The 17089-nt window shown below is 50.9% G+C and overlaps 1 protein-coding gene across 5 annotated transcripts in view; it reads right to left on the bottom strand.

The window, feature by feature from the left end:
• The window catches only part of DLG5 (discs large MAGUK scaffold protein 5), a 121885-nt gene that overhangs the window by 55863 nt on the left and 48933 nt on the right, over positions 1 to 17089 (bottom strand). For 4 of the 5 annotated variants that reach the window (XM_061405436.1, XM_061405433.1, XM_061405438.1 and 1 more), the window contains exons 2-5: positions 15575 to 15643; positions 3939 to 4101; positions 2527 to 2670; positions 1781 to 1964 (exon numbers count right to left, since the gene is read on the bottom strand). In XM_061405436.1, coding sequence (XP_061261420.1) covers positions 1781 to 1964; positions 2527 to 2670; positions 3939 to 4101; positions 15575 to 15643 — 560 coding nt within the window. The remainder of the gene's footprint in view (positions 1 to 1780; positions 1965 to 2526; positions 2671 to 3938; positions 4102 to 15574; positions 15644 to 17089) is intronic. The other variant, XM_061405434.1, reaches the window with a different exon arrangement.

The following is a 17089-nucleotide window of genomic DNA, read 5'->3' on the forward strand; positions in this document are numbered from 1 at the left end:
AGTGAACATCCTTAGTAATAAGTCATATCAAGCCAAGTCCCAGTCAACAGGATGTAACAAGAAAAGGCCGCTTCAGCCTGTGAAAGTCCTGCCTAAGATGAAAAACTCATCCAACCATGAAAGAAAGAAAGAAAGTGAAGCCACTCAGTCACGTCCAACTCTTTGCGACCCCATGGACTGCAGCCCACCAGGCTCCTCCGTCCATGAGATTTTCCAGGCGAGAGTACTGGAGTGGGGTGCCACTGCCTTCTCCAGGGGATCTTCCCAACCCAGGGATGGAACCCGGGTCTCTCACATTGAGGGCAGACGCTTGACTGTCTGAGCCATCTGGGAAGCCCCAAACATGAGGATCAGACAAATCCAGACCAAGAGACTACCTAGAAAATAACTAACCTGTAATCTTCCAAAGCATCAAGGTCACACAGGTCACACCCTGGTGAACTGTTGCAGGTTGAAGGAGATCAAAGAGAAACAACAAGTAAACACGGCACTTTATTCCAAACGAGCTCCTTTTCCTGTTAAAGACACTAAAAGACAACACCTGGCAGAACTTGACCAGGGTCTGACAGCTGGACGGTGGTACGTAGCAACATTAATGCCTGATGGGTTACAGTCATACAGGAGAGTATCCTTGCTGGCAACAAGCACACATTTACATGCTATAGGGTGATGGGACATCAGGCTGGTAACTTAAGAAAAAAGAGAAAAATTCTTTACACTGTGCTCGCAGCTATTCTGTAAGCCAGCAGCAGTTTCACAGTTTAAAAAATTTAACTGCAAATGGAAGAAACATAGTGCTAACAGGTGAGTTCACACAGTTATATACCAGGTTTGTGTCAGTCAAACCGTAACAGTCCTCCTTTAACTGGGGAACCATAAATGCTTCTGATGCGGAAAGGGCTCTGCTTAAATCAGACCTCTGCCGCAGTGCTAGGAGGACTCTCTGCCTCCTCCTGGGACTTTCTTCCAACCCAAAAGGTCCAACCATCTACGGACACAGCGTCATCAGTCCCTGCCACGGCCCTGCAGCCCAGGCAGTTCCAGACCATAAACTGCAAGAGAAGGGCCACTGGCCAACACCACCCATAGCAAACGGTGTTCTGAGTGGCCTGCTCCTCACGCCTCTGTCAACGTGAAACAAGAGCCGAGCAAAGGGAAGAAACTGACTCCTAACGCAGAGAGCAGCCAAAGAAGCAGGACACACACCCGCCCCAAAATCACGGTGGAAACGGTGCCATCTTGTACTTGCAAAGAGATTTAATGTTTCCCAGCTTCTCTCCATCTATAATTTCACACTAAGTCCATACAAAGAAGCTACAGACCCTCAAGCTCTCAGACTAAGTCAAATTTCTGTTACCCAGCACACAGAGCACCCCCTTGTTAGCCCTGGCAACATTCATAATGATGCAGAGTGCGTGTGGTTATTTGATTAACATTTGTATCCTCCATCAGACTGCAGAGTCCAGGACCACAAGGGTTGAGTGTTTGCTCACAGATAGCCCAATTCCTCACAAAAAGCAGACACCAGAAATACTTGCTAAGTAATCACACGGACGCCTGGGTGGTGGATAAGTAGGTGGTAAGTGGACAGACGCATAGATAGATGGCGGGTGATAGGTGGGTGGGTAGGTAGATGAATGGATGGATGGTGAGTGGGTGGGTGGGTAAGACAGTAGGTGGGTAGGTGGGCAGATGAGTAGGTGGAGGGGGGCTGGTAATCGGACTGTGAGCGGGTGGATGCCTGACCTTGGTCTGCTCCCACCGCCCAGCCCAGTTGTACCTGCTGCTGCTGGGCCCGGAGGTCGCCGATTTCCTTCTGGTCCTCCTCATGGAGCCGCTTCATGTCCTCCCACGACTGCTGGAGCAGGTTGCGTTCCCGCAGCAGCTGTCCATTCTCCCGCCTCAGCATATCCACGTCATCCTTCAGCTGGGTCTGGTCGCTCAGGAGCCGGCTGTGGAGTGTGCTGAAATGCCCCCAACACTGTGAGCCCAGCCAGCCTCCAACTCCCACCAAGGTACCGCCTCCTCCTCCACCAGGTCCCAACACCCCCAATACACCAGACAGGCCACTCAAACCCCGGTGTCCGCCACACGCCAGTAAGACCCAAACCATTTCTTAGCAACCTGACACGAACTTGGCACATGTGTGAAGGCCACGGAAAGCAGATAAGCCCCTACCTGCTAGGGACCCAGCGCCTTCAGTACTGAGGGCCGGGCCAATGTCAGCAGGTGGGCAGCAGATGTTCTCAGACGGGCCCCAGGACAACAAAGGGGAGGATGCCCCCTTGGCCTCTGTGGACCAGAAGTCCAGCAATCTGCCTTGCTCACGCATTCAACCACTTTCCTACCGACTGTGCTTCGGAAGCTGACCATGGACGCAGTATGAAAACTGAGGTCCCAAACCACAAACCTACCAGGTGAAGGCCCACTGCTTGCTAGACAGCAAAGACAGAACCAGAAGCCCAGGCTCCGGGTCCAGAAACAAAGACTGGCAAGAGGCAGAAGCTGGGCGCCCCAGGAACTCACTGGTAGAAGTCAGTCTCCTTGGCCACCTCCTCACACCTCTTCAGGGCGTTGGTGTGCTGGCTCTGCAGGCTCTGCAGGTCCGACATGGCCCGCACGCACTGGATCTTCAGCCTCTCGTAGTCTGGATTCAGCCTGTGGTAGGGCCTGGCCCAGACAGCAAACAGCCCAGTGAACATGGGCCTCGGGATCACCGTGACAAGGATGTCTCTCCCTGAAGAGCCATGTCCCAGGTCACTCCAGCCTAGCGGTGCCCAAACACTGGTCACCTCCACACCACCACCACCGCTACCTGGTGCCCTGCTGAGCCCAGGAGTCCCGGCCACACCAGACAGACGGAATCAGAACCCCCAGGATGGAGGGCCCCGACCGCTTATCTCCCTGGGTGGGCCTGGAGAGCTGGGAGGTGCTCTGGATCTCTGGGAGCCTCCAGGAGGCCACGCGACCAGCCTGCACACTGGCCCACCAAGACCCTGTGATGACGCTCCTCCTCTCCTAGAGCAGGGATTCTCAATCTTGGGTGCATAATGAAAGACCAAGGCCCAGACCAATTACATCAGCATCCCTGAGGGCAGGACTCAGACTCAGGAATTTTTTTTTTTTTTAAACCCCCTCAAGAGATTCCAATGTGCAGCCAAGATTGAGAAAAATAGCCAGGAGCAGGAGTTCTCAAAGTGGGGTTCTCAGACCTGCAGGCATTGTAATCACCTGGGAATCCGTCAGAAATGCAAATTCTCAGGCCAGCCCCAGACCTCAGGAGGGAGGAAGGAATGGTCAGCAGTTTGTGCTTTAACAAGCCCTTGTGGGTGGTCCTGGTGTGAGCGCCAGTCTGGAACCCCCTGCAGCCTCATATAGAAGGGCTAGTCTCTGTGCAGCCACTCCTCTGCCTCCGTGACACGAAAGTGGCTAAGGACAGGACACACTCACGCCCAACCCTCAAGCTGCCTGACCAAGAGACACACACGTCTTCATAAAAGCCACCCAGAAAAACCTTCCTTGGGGTGAGGCACATACCCCTGATGCTTTCAAAGGAAACAGATTAAACCGAGCCTGCTCCCGCCTCCCTCAGAACCCTGCCAGAATCTCCCCAACCCTTCCTTGCTATCTACCTCTTAATCCCAACAAAAGAAGCAGTCAACGATTGTCTTCAAAATAACAAAAGTCAGGTGGGATCAACCCTTTTTAAAGTATGTATGTGGCAGGAAACAACTAACAGGTCTACAAACCGCATAAAGATCTACTCAACAGTGAAGCAGGCTAGGGTACCCAGGAGACAGCAGCGCCCGTGCAGAGAAACACGGATGCGTGTGGACGCACAGATCAGTCAAAGGCTCAGCAACGGGGCGACAGGGGCGGGGGATGCCATGGCATCAAGGCGGTGACCTTGTCTAGCAGGGGAGGTGCATGGTGCCCACCTCTTGTCAAAGGTGGTCCCGTGGGTGGCAAAGGCCAGGCGCTTCCGCAGCTCGTTCCTCTCCCGGGTCATCAGCCGCAGCTGAATGGAGAGGTTCTCCACCTTCTCATTCACCTGCCGGTCGCTGAGCACAGGCGGTGGGGATGGCGCCTTCCCAGTGGTGCCTGCAGGAGGAAGGTGACAAAGTGAACTTGCCCAGTCCCCACCAGCAGCCAGGTGCCATTCTGGGCTCTCAGCTGGCCTTCACTCCTCACACCCACCTTCCCAGGTGGGTCCGGTTACAACCTTCATCCCCAGATGACACCACCAAATCAGAGAGCAAGAGGCAAGGCAGGGACCAGAGCCCAGGCAGACTGGCTCCAGCATCTACTCCCGGGGCCCTGGCTGAGGACTCTGGGGTCCCTCTATCTCTCCCCAGCCTGGCTTTGGCTCCTCCAGGATGGCCCAGCCTCATCTTTCCATCTTTGCCTGCTCTGCTACCACCACCTGTGACCTTCCTCTGAGCAAAGAGGCCAGCCTAAGCCCTGAACAGAGTGGAAGACACAGCCTGAAAAGGAAGGCACAGTTGCAATCCAGAGAGGCTGGCAGAGAACAGAGGCAGCCAGTTCATAAGCTGGGCCCACGGGCCGTGTTCTGTTCTTCCCTGATCAGGGCTAGACAGTCTGCATGGCTCCCTCTTCCAAGCTGCCCGACTGTCTGAGGACCTGCTCCACCAGCCCAGGTGTGCAGCCTGGAGCAGGTGCAGGGACAGCTGCCCATGGCCAAGGGGTGCAGGGAAGTCCCAGGGCCTCTGGCAGCCCAGCCCACGGCAGGGCCTCATCACTTATTCCTGGGACTAGACATGTTCTGAGAAGGAAACCCCACGCAATATGCCATTACTTAGGAAAAGTGGCCACCACCAGCACCTCTGGTGAGACCCCAATCTGTCTCTAGGAAGAATGCACCTCACTCAAATGTCCCAGAAAAAGAGACAAATCCATGGTATTGGTATTCTTGTATATTTAAGTATATACTTGTATATTTATATATTATGTATTTATATATATACTTGTATATTTAAGTATATACTTGTATATTTAAGTATCTCTACCTCTCATGGATCCTCAGTGGGGTAAGAAAAACCCACAGCAGTCACCCCAGCTCATGGATGGGATCCAGAAGCTGACTCACCCTGGGAACACAGTATCTGGGTGCCCAGGAGCCCTGTAACGTGCAAAGGGCAAGACACACGTCCTCTGACTCAGTGTCTCCTGACCACTGCCCCCCAGCTGACCCTTGTTGGCGGATCTGTTCGTGTAAACCAAGTTTCCCCCAGGACGGGGACTCAGGTGTGACCTTGCATCTTCTGGGAGTGCCAGGGAGGATGGAAAGCTTGACACTGGGCAACAAGGCAGGCCACGGTCTGAGGCAGGAGACTCCAACGTTACCCAGTGTCAGCACCCCAACCACCGAATCTACTACCTCTCGAAATGCATGTTATTTTAAGACCAGCACCACCATAACATCAGGATTTCTGTGCTCAGACCAGAACTCTGGGGCCGGAATGTTCTCTAAGGTGGGGTCCAGGACCACCACCAATGAGCATCGTCCTCCCTGCAGGGGTTCTACTCCACAGTGGGAGGAGCCTTCCCTCACCCTTCTCCAAAGACCCTGGATCCTCACCCTTGCCCCCAGGGGTTCTGGAAGACAGGCTGGTTACAGCTCTGTGCAGCTGTGTGACTTGACGTCTTCCTCTCTGCAAATGAAGGCACTTCTACAAGCTCTAGTCCTATGACTGTTTTCTGATTTGCACTAACTTACCTGGCTCTCTGACACATGGGGCTTCCTCTGGATATGTGCCTAATACTCCTTCCAGAGAAGCCCACAACTAACAAAGCCTCTAACCAACCCAGGGGGACGTGAACTGTGTAAGACTGACAAACCCAAGACAGGGGATGAATAGACTAAACAGACTCAGACTCGGCTCAGAAAAGAAGGATTTCAATGTAAACCGTCACAACCAACCCACACAACAGCAACCAACACAGATGTCCCGGGCATTCATTTAATCTTCCCAACAACCCTGGAGTGATAAGAATATTACCATCTCCATTTTACAGGTGGGAAGGCAGGCCGAGCAAGGTCAAGGAATTGACTCAAATGTGCACAAACCTCAAGTGATGCCCCGGACGAGAGCCCAGTCATCTGATTTCAGAGCACATGCTCTTTGCTGCTGCCTGTGCCTTGCCACCCCACAAAGACAACCGTGAGTAGCACTCACGTATGCCTGGCAGTTTCTAAGATGCTTTTCATACATTATCCCATCCCATCCACTTAAGAAAGACACTGCTATTATTCCTGTTTTATAGATCAGGAAACAAAACCTTATCAAGCTTAAATAATGGGTCCAGGTCACCACGCTAGTAAATGACAGCATGGCATATAGAGTGCCCTTTGCCTGACCCCAGTGCCCAGGGCCTCAACCTACAAGTTCTTAAATGTTTTGATCCTGCTGCTGCTGCTAAGTCGCTTCAGTTGTGTCTGACTCTGTGCGACCCCATAGCCGGCTGCCCACCAGGCTCCCCCGTCCCTGGGATTCTCCAGGCAAGAACACTGGAGTGGGTTGCCATTTCCTTCTCCAATGCATGAAAGTGAAAAGTGAAAGTGAAGTCGCTCAGTCGTGTCTGACTCTTAGCGATCCCATGGACTGCAGCCCACCAGGCTCCTCCATCCATGGGATTTTCCAGGCAAGAGTACTGGAGTGGGGTGCCATCGCCTTCTAGGACCTCTTTATACTTAAAAATGACTGAGGACTCCAAAGAGGTTTTATTTATATGGTTATGTCTAATAACATCTACCAGATTAGAAATTTCAAAAGTATTTTTAAATATTTACTAATTTTAAAATAACCAAACTTGTTACATATTCACACAAGATTTCTTTGGTAAAAAATTAACTACCCTTTCCATCACCAAACACAAAACACAGTGAGAAGAATGGCACTGCTCTGCATCTTTGTGATGATGTTTGAGGTCTGGCTTAACAGAGTCAGCTACAGTCTCACATGTGTGCAGCATCGCAGATAGAACCTTTAGAAAACTCCACTCCACAGTGGAGTTTGTGTGAGCACGAGCATGCAAAAGGCAAGAGACATCTTAGTATCATCATAAAAACAGTTCTGACTGCACTGGCTCCCTGCAAGGACCTCAGGGACACCAGACCATGCTTTGAGAATGACTTGACCTATGGTCAAGTTCAAAAAAAAAAAAAATCAGAGAAACATCATATCTCAATTTTAAAACTGAAAAGCATCACCAGGCCCCAAAACCTGCCTCTAGAGAGATAAAGAATTCTCACCCCATTTTAAAAATGAAGCAACAGAAAGATGCAGTCCTTAGCTTTTGCGGAGGCTACAGAGAGAAGCTGCAGCACGACAGAAGTAGGGGTCAGACCTGTCACCACACACAGCACCGCCTCCTGTCTGTCTCCAGCAGGATGAGGCCACTGGCCGTGCAGCTGGAAAGGACGCAGGGGCAGCTGATCATGGAGACAAGGACTGAGTGCTGTCGTTTGCTGAGGGCAGCCTAGGTACTGGGTTCTACGCTAAATGCACCTGGGTCCTCACCTCATTAACCCCAGGGTACCCTCCCAAGCACATGCTGTGATCACCACGTGAGAAGCTGACATCTAGCAAGACTGCACAGCTAGGAAACGTGCAGACACCCTCACAGACCCGGCTCCATCTCCAGACCCAGGGCCTCGTTCGCCGTGCTACAGTCTCCCAACAGGACTGGCCTCCTGGTTCCCTTCCCCTACCCCGAAGGCCTGAGCATACATGAACCACACAGAAAGGAAGGCCACCAGGCCTGTGAACCCATAAGATGACAGGCTGACTTAGGGAGACTGTTGCCTGGATGCTCCGGTCCTTTCACAATAAGGAGGCAAGAGGTCAGAGGAGGACCACAGGGGACCTCAAGAAAAATCCCAAGATGGGCTAAGCCAGGAAGTCCCAAAATAAACAGCAAGTGTTGCCGAAAACCTTTTCCATACCCATCCAATTCAAAATAAAGTTTTCCTCTTCTACTCGCATCTCAGGGTTGAAAAACATTTTGAAGATGATGCAGTCCTTTCAAGAAAATGGTTGCTGGAAGCCTCTAAGTAGCTAGAGGATTGTTTGAGTTCCCTACTTCAGTGAGGGAGCTCCCTACTTCACAGCAAAGCCCATCTAATCTCTCCCCAGACAATTATTCTGTGAACCAAATTAAGATCTTTATTTCTCCCACTGACCCTAGATCTACCCCTAAGGCCACAAGGTACAACTGTAATTTCTCTTCTATACAACAAATGTGCAAGTATTTGCAGACAACTGCCAAGTCTCTCTATCATTACCAGAATAGCTAAATTTTTAAAAAAGTAACAACACCAAATGCTGGCAAGGATGCAGAGAAACTGGGATTTTCAAACACTGCTGGTGGGGATATGAAATCATACAGCCACTTCTGTCAAAGAAAACACTCTGACAGTCTTTTATAAAGTTAAACATGCACTTACCATACCACCCAGTAATCCCACTCCTAGATATTTACACAAAAGAAATGAAAATTTATGTTCACACAAAAGCTAGCACGTAACTGTTTATAGCAGCTGTTGAATGGATAAATGACAGTGTTATTATATTCATATAATGGAATACATCTCAGCAATAAAAAGGCACTGACCATCATACAAACTGCTGGTACACACAAAGGCAGAGGGAATGGGAACCCTCGAACGCACTAAGCTGAGTGAAAGAAGCCAGACCCAAAAGGCCACACACCGTATGACTCCATTTACATGACATCTGGAAAAAGGCAAAACTACAGAGGCCGGAGAGAGATCAGTGGTTGACAGGGGCTGGAGGGAGTGGAGGCAAGAAAGGCTGACCACAAAGTCACAGAAGGGAATTCTTCAGGGTAGGCCGACTGCTCTGTGTCTTAGTTGTGGCACTGGTTAAATGGCTAACGTGTTTGTCAAAACTCATCAAACTATACACTAAAAAGGATAAGCTATACACTAAAAAGGATAAGTTTTACTGTACATACCTCAATGAACATGATTTAAAAAAAGCGCAAATGCATGGTGCCCTAACACTGAAACCACCACTCCAGGAGAGGTGTGGCTTGTCACCCCCACCCCATCAGCCACTGCACTTTTAGGAAACCGTTTAAAGAAGCAAAATTAAAACTGATGTCAAATGAGGTGTCCACAGAAGCCTCAAACTCTCTTTGTGCAGTTGTTCTTTTGGATTCAAATGCAAAATTGTCCACTCTCCCCCTCACTTCACTCCTTCCTCTTCCCAAATCTGGAACCCACTTGAAAAAAAAGCAGGGGACCTCTCTGGTGGTCAACATTTGGCACTTTCACTGCTAAGGCCAGGGTTCAATCCACAGTAGGGAAACTGAGTCAAGGCTTTGGTTTTTCCAGTGGTCATGTATGGATGTGAGAGTTGGACTAAAGAAAGCTAAGCGCCAAAGAATTGATGCTTTTGAACTGTGGTGTTGGAGAAGACTCTTGCGAGTTCCTTGGACTGTGAGGAGATCCAACCAGTCCATCCTAAAGGAGATCAGTCCTGAGTGTTCTTTGGAAGGACTGATGTTGAAGCTGAAACTCCAATACTTTGGCCACCTGAGGCAAAGAACTGACTCCTGGGAAAAGACCCTGATCCTGGGAAAGATTGAAGGCGGGAGGAGAAGGAGATGACAGAGGATGAGATGGTTGGATGGCATCACCGACTCAATGGACATGAGTTTGGGTAAACTCCGGGAGTTGGTGATGGGAGGCCTGCTGTGCTGCAGTCCATGGGGTCACAAAGAGTCGGACACAACTGAGCAACTGAACTGAACTGAGGGAAACTGAGCCTGCAAACTGAGCAGCATGGCTAAAATAAATAATAAATATTAAAAAATAAAAATCTAAGGCAGATTTTCTTTTTCCTTTTTATGTCCAGAGTAGGATTCTGGGGTTAAGCAATTTGGACTGGACTAAAATGGCCCCAAAAGGAGTGCTAAAAGATGCCAGGAAAGCTGGCGTGGGCCCTGGAGTTTAGAGAAAGCCATCACTCTTCTGGGCCTTGGTGTGAGAGCGGGCACAGGAGAGGGAAGCACAGCCTGTTGGCCATCGTGAGTCCTGGCCCCTCCTCCTGGTTACCCTGACTCGTGTTGCCTCCTCCGTGGACCACTGAGGCTCAGTGAGAGCCTGGCAGCTGATAGTCTTCTTGGTTATAAGCTCCTATGTCACACCACAGCTGACCCTGAAAGCCATCCCTCAAGTCTTATTTACAGCTAGACAGGTCACAGCTCTGCTTCCGAGCCCGGCTGACCTGCGGCACCAGAGGCCAAGGAGAATACAGGCACTGGCCAAAGGTGGTCGGGCGGAGTCGGGATGTCCAGGTAAACTGCTCAGCCTCCTTCAGACCCTGACCATCAGGAGCAAAGCAAAGCAACAGAACACAGTCACCACCAGCCTCAGCGAGCAAAACCAAGCCATCCTCATCTCCAGCCCAGGAGAGCCAGAGCCACTGAGGAAGACACAATTCACATACAGAAGCAGCTCAGCTTCATAGAGCTTGTTAGAGACACTCATTTGTGGCCCCACCCAGACCTAACAAATCAGGAACCCTGGGGGAGAAGCCAACACCCACCTCCAGGTAAATTTGATTCCTCATAAAGTTTGAGAACCTCTGGTATAAACCAAAGTTACCGTGGCTGCCCAGAGTGGTTTTCCAATCCCTTGACCTTTTGGCCATCCAGGATCCACTACATTTAAAAGCATCGCCCACTGACGTCCAGGGGATGCCCTGCTTGGTCAGCAAAGGACTGCAGCTGGGCTACCCGTGGACTTGGAGAGGAAGGAGGTGAGATTCCAGGGCAGCAGCAGCAGGCTCGCCCAGCTCCCAGATCTCCCAGATCAGCTACTTGCTCTCGAATCCTTGGCTGGGGGTCAGTGTACAGACACCCAAATCAAGACAGACAGCAAGGGCCTGTTGCTTCCAGGCCGCTCCTGCATCCAGAACGCCACTCCTGGAGACCCCACTCAAGGGCCACCTCCTCCCTAGAGCTCACTGACACCCCTCAGTAGAAACAGCTACTCCTTCCCCTTGGTTTCCTTGCTTTACGCAAGGCAAAATGGTCAGTGGCTTACCTCTATGGTCCACATGTTGGTGCATGTTGGTGTACCCTACCAAACTCCCATGCTGAAGTCCTTACCGCCCTAGGTGTGGTATTAGGATGTGGGGCCTTTGGGAAGTGATCAGGTCATGAGGGTGGAGCCCACATGAATGGAATTAGTGGCCTTATTAAGGAGACCCTAGAAAGCTCTTCCCCTTCCTGCCATGTGAGGCTACAAGGGGAAGGCACCATCTGTGAACCAGGAAGTGCCTCCCCAACCCAGGACACTGACTCTGCCTTGATCTTGACTCACGAGCTTCCCAGGATGGTGAGAAATGCATGCGTGCTGTTTCTGAACTGCCCAGTCTAGTGTCTGTGATAGCAGCCTAGGCAGACTAAGATACCTGGCTAGCCTGTGAAACCTGGAGCCAGGTCCTCTGTGATCCCTATGAGTGTGGAGCACAGGCTCCAAGGGGACAAGGCACTCCCATCACTTCATCTAAAGTGAAGTGAAAGTCGCTCAATCGCGTCTGACTCTGTGTGGCGCTATGGACTGCAGCCCACCAGGCTTCTCTGCCCATGGGATTATCCCGGCAAGAATACTGGAGTGGGTTGCCACTTCCTTCTCCAGGGAATCTTCCCAACCTAGGGATCAAACCCAGGTCTCCCACATTCAGACAGATTCTTTACCATCTGAGCCACCAGGGAAGCCTGTCCATCTGATAAACTGAGAAAAAAACAGGCCCCAGGCCCAAAGGGACCAGAGAAGGAAGGGTCAGAGGGCACGGAGTCAAGGTGCAACCCTGCCTCAATGCTCATTCACCCCACCATCCTTTCAACCGGAAGCTGCACTTTCAAGGAATCTTTGCTGGGATAGTAAGGAAGCCCTCCAGCTCTTTTTCCTGCCAACAAACCAGGACATCTCTCTCTTTAATAAGAAAGCTCCCCTGTTACTTCAATTTGTATGAAATGTAAGGCTCATTTTAAAAATGTTGCCCAAAAATCTCTCTTATTCTTAAAACTTCTCTAGTTACCCAAGATGGGGCGGGGTGGGGCGGGGGGCGGTGGGGAAAGGCACCTGAGAAATGAGGTCAGGATGAATGGGGAGGAAAAAATATGGATTGTCTGTAAAGAGTGTGCCTCCCCTGGGCAGATCCATGGGGCCTACTTAAATAACAGGCCACATGGGTGGGGGAAAGCCGCAAAGAAGCCACATGTGCTCAGCTGATGAAAATTGCCTAGAAAGATATGGCAACATTTAGGTCTGTTGGTATGTTGTTAGCAGGGTCAGGCTGGAAAGCTAAAATGGACAGACTACATGAGGACCTGATGGAAGCTGGGAAGAAGCGAGGGGCAGCCAGGTGGTTCCACCTACCAATTTTCTCTTAGCTGTGTATAACTTGCTCTTTTCGCAAACATTCTTGGTTAGGGAGATATGAGTAGGAAAGTGAAATGATATTTTTATTATAAGACCTTGCCTTTCCTTAGGTTCATGGAGAAAGACCATAACAAACAAAAACAGCCAGTCTCCATCTGACTCATCAGCCCCTCAGCCAGGGCCATGGTGTGCCTAAGACGGCCAGGAAAGGAAGTGCTCTGCCCATCATTAGGTGCGGCTGAGCCAGGGGGAATTCCTCCTGAAGGTGCTGCAGTGGGCCATGGCTGACCCTCCATTCACTCCATTCCAAGGAACTGGTCCAAGCTGGCCACAGACATTCCAGTGCCCTTGCCTGGGACCAGGTTAGGTCAGCTCATCTCCAAACAAGAGAGCTGTTAAAAGTGGATGCTGAGACCCATCCTCAGAGCTTTTGAAGCCCAAGAACGTGCCTTTCTATCATCTACCTGGGTGCTGCTGGTCCAAGGACCACACTGCATGAGTGGTGGTTTGGGCACAGACAAGAGACAGGGACTAGGGACTGTGCTGAAGACCTTCTGGGAAAGTCTTCTTTGCCCATCAGGAGACACAAGAGGAGATGACCTCCTTCATCCTCTGGGCCACTAGTGATGATAGAGACATTCTTTTATCTGCTCTATCTACTACAGTAGCCACTAGCCACAGGTGCTATAGAACACTTGCGATGTGGCTAGCGTGTCTACTGAAACTAGCGATTTAAATTTCATTTCACATTAATTCACTGGAATTTAAATAGCCACGTGTGGCTAGCAGTTCCCACAATGAGCACTCTTGCCCAGGACGCTGTCAGGTCCAGATGCGACGGCTGCCCCTGCCATCAGCGTGAGGGAAGACGCCACACAGAGGCCCATAAAGTCACACTTGTACTTAGCCCACTCTCAGCACCTTTACCACGCGAGATCACACATTTCTCTCGTCTAAGGCAGTATGAATAGGTATTCGGTACTGCTGCAGCCAAAAGCCTTCTGGCCAATACAGCCATGGGGACACTGAGGTCAGCCTGCAGAGAAATGGGGCTACTCGCCCCAAGGTCAATGCTGACTCTATGCAGAAAAGCAGAGGAGGAGAACTTGGCTACTGGGGAACTAGAGAGGTTTTGACCTGAAGGGATGCACGCAGATCTTGAGCATCCAAGACTGGGCACAGACAGTGACATACAACACAACACTGCTCTCTGCTGGCTGCCAACACGTATCCAGGGACACTGGGGACCCTCCATCCCAAGGGCCAGCTGGTGGGTCACTGACATGATGCTTCTTCAAAGTATACAAAGGTCCAGCCGCACAAAAAAAAACTTCCTACTCATGCCTGAAATCCCACCATTAACAATAACTGCTGTGGTTTAAGCACTCTCTCTCTCTAGAATCTCCTTTTAAAATCCAAATGCTCCTAGGAAAGGCAACGCTTCGATGTGAATGGGTTGGTCAGATGCTACTTAGATCACTGTACCTTTTTCCCAAGGGAAATACGGAGCTGGAAAAGGGTGGGGCAAGAGAGGTGCGCTCAGAGCTCAACCAGCTCAGTTTAAAAAAACCCATCTTACCACCGCCGCACTCAACCTGACTGCCCCACCATGCACTTCCTGAAAGCCAGTCCCATGTTCAAAATCCCCACAACTCCACCACTCAATCCCTGTATCTCACCGACCCAAAGCAGGCAGGGCAAAGTGAACTATGGTCCCAGCAGAGTTCTCCCTGAACCCTAAGGAGGATGTGGGGACCTCTGAGGGGCTGAGCTTTGCCCCACAGATGGATGCTAAAGTCCTCATTCCCAGTAAACGTGAATGTGATCTTATTAGGAAATACAGTCCTTACAGATGATCTAGTTAAGATCATACTAGAGTAGGGCAGGTCCCAAAACTAATGTGAATGGTGTCCTGTTTTTAAAAGAAAATTTGGAGACACATCCAGAGAGAGAACACCATGTGAAGATGGATGCAGAGACTAGAGTGATGCACCCACAAGCCAAGGATGGTCTGAGATCACCAACACAGCACCAGAAGGAAAGCAGCCTGGAAAGACCCATTCCTGGTGTCCTCGAGGGCACGTGGCCTTGCCGACACCTTCATCTCAAGACTCTGGCCTCCAGAATTTGTACAGAGTCAAGTTCTCTAGTGTAAGCCACTCAGTTTATGGTGCTTTGCTAGGACAGCCCTAGAAAATTAAGAAAATCTTCCCTCTGGTACCCCTCTCATCACTCTGACCTTACTTACTGTGTCTACTCACCTGACTATCGCCCCAGTAGACCCTAAGATCCATGAGCACAAGGGCTGCATCTGCCTACTCACCATTATATCGTAAGCCCACTTCTGCCACCCCGGAAGTGAGGCCTTTCCCTGGCTAGTTCCAGACTCTCAGACACGAGACGTTCCCTCTCTGAGTGTCCATTTCCCCATTTGTGTACTGCAGGAAAAGGAAAGAACTGGACCAGAGGACATCTGTGAGCCCTTCCGACTCAAAACCGCCAGGACTCACCACCGAAGGTGTCAAGGTCAGACCAGGACACAGAGCCACACCTGGGTGTTCCACGCAGGACAGGTGGGACACAGGGACAGGCCACGGAGATGCGGGAAGACTGGAAGACTATGACAACTTCCCTCCCCTGAGACATCTCCAATGACAGCAGGGACAGCCTCCCTCTACGGCTTCTGGAACCCATGTGCAGAGACACACACCCCGATTCAGCATGAACTGGCGACTCCTGCCCTCAAGGCAATACTCACTCCCTGTGGGCTGTTCCTGCTCACAAAGGACAGTTCCCAAAGGGGTCGGTCTCCTGGACAGTGGGCACCAAGTGCTACGAGGCCGGGGGCTGAGGGCAGGGGACAACAGGCTCTCTGAGAAGTCCTGTGCCCTGACAAAGTGGAGAAATAGTGACATGGGTACCTCCCCACCACGTACGCCCCTGCTAACAGCAGAGTTCTGCCTCCTCCTGGAAGAGGTCATGCCGATGAGCGAACAGGCGAATAGAGATGACTGCACGAGGGAGGTGACAGCCAACTTCCCACCCACGTACCCAGCGCTGCCCCGGCTCGGCCCTAGCCCCCCGCCTCCCTGAGGTCCTCCGGAAAGGAGGGGTCCCCAGGAAGGAGGTACTCACCCACACTGCTGAGTGAGCTGCTGCTCTCCGAGTCTGAGGGCATGATGGACAAGACGCTGTAGGTGGAGCCTGCAGGTAGAAAGAGGGGCCGTTTGTTACTGATCCCAAAGGGCTCACTTGTCTACACTCCAAACCACTGTCAGACCAACTGACTTCAGTGGGTGCCAGGCTGAGAACCAGCACCGCAGCAAGCACTAGACAGCAGAATCACGGGCCGGGCAGGGGAGACATGGTCGACAGGGTCTCGTCTGCGGTGTTTCGGCCCCAGCTTCCGCCTCACCTTTGGCCACCTTCTGAGTGATCTCTGCACGGCAGAGGACAGCTTAGAGTCAGTCAGCTGGCTTCTTGTCAGGACATCTGGGAAAAGGCTTACTTAGCAAGGGAGCCACACACCCAGGGTGACAAGGGGCCTGGGGATTTCCTACAGGTTTGTATCAGGGTGATTCTGGCTTCCATATAGAGAGTAACAGAGCCTAAGTGAGCATCTGTGAAGCTTTTGTTCTTCATGCCAGACTGTTCTGCTCTTAGGTTCTAACTGTATTCAAGCTCAGTCCTTAATAATTTAGTCAGTGGCTGCCCCCTTAGTAAAAGTTACTCATAAAATTATGAGCAATTACACAGTCACCAAAGCTGGGGGATAACAAGTTTTTTCAAGGGCGGGGGGGTTGACACTTGTTGACTCCTAGTGGCAGACACATAACCACCATGGTTTGCTTTGAATTCAAATATCTTCAAAGCTAGGATGTTACCTGCCTGGTATCAGGAAAAACCTCTGGGTCAAGAAATCCAGATCTGAGCCCAGCTCTTATCCACATGTGAGTAGCTGGCCAGTGGCCTTGGTTTTCTGGATCTCTGTTTCTCAAGTCTGTAACATGAAGGGGTTCAACCAGACGGCTCAGAAGGTCCTTTCCCCTGACGCATTTCAGAGATAACGTTTCCCATGATGAACAGAAACAAAGGTGTGCTTTGCTTACCAAGACTACAGATGACACAAAAGCAAGAGGGTGGGCGAATCGACCCAGAGATTGAATGGGAGTTGAAAAAAGCACAACATGCAGAGATGGTGGGTCAAATAAAACAAGACAATGGGAAGAATGCAATGTTTTGTTCTTGGAACCGAAAGAACTACACAATGAAGGCGTGTGTGCACTGGGCAAAGTGGGTGAGCCAGAGATGAGATTTTTGCAATAAAGCCTTTAAATGAGCCCTAGGGCTTTGGTGTCAGAAAGCAACCAAGAATTAATGAGACCTTGGACTCCAGGATCAAAAATGCAGGGTCAAATCTAAGAGGTTCTCTCCCATCTCAACTGTTGACTAGCTACTCTACACCTGCACACCCTCAGAAGGGAAAGAAAAGGGACAAAGACATGGAGTGAGCAGGGGAGAAGGAGAAGAGCAAGGAAACTCACGGATGAGGGGACGAAGAGGTGCACCAGGGGACAGGGAAGACCCCGAAAGGATGGGGAAGACGTGGAGGGGAAAGATGAAGACCACACACAGAGGGCAGGGCAACGA

This window comes from Bos javanicus, chromosome 28 (genome assembly GCF_032452875.1).
Source record: "Bos javanicus breed banteng chromosome 28, ARS-OSU_banteng_1.0, whole genome shotgun sequence".
In the NCBI taxonomy this organism is placed as follows: Eukaryota; Metazoa; Chordata; class Mammalia; order Artiodactyla; family Bovidae; genus Bos; species Bos javanicus.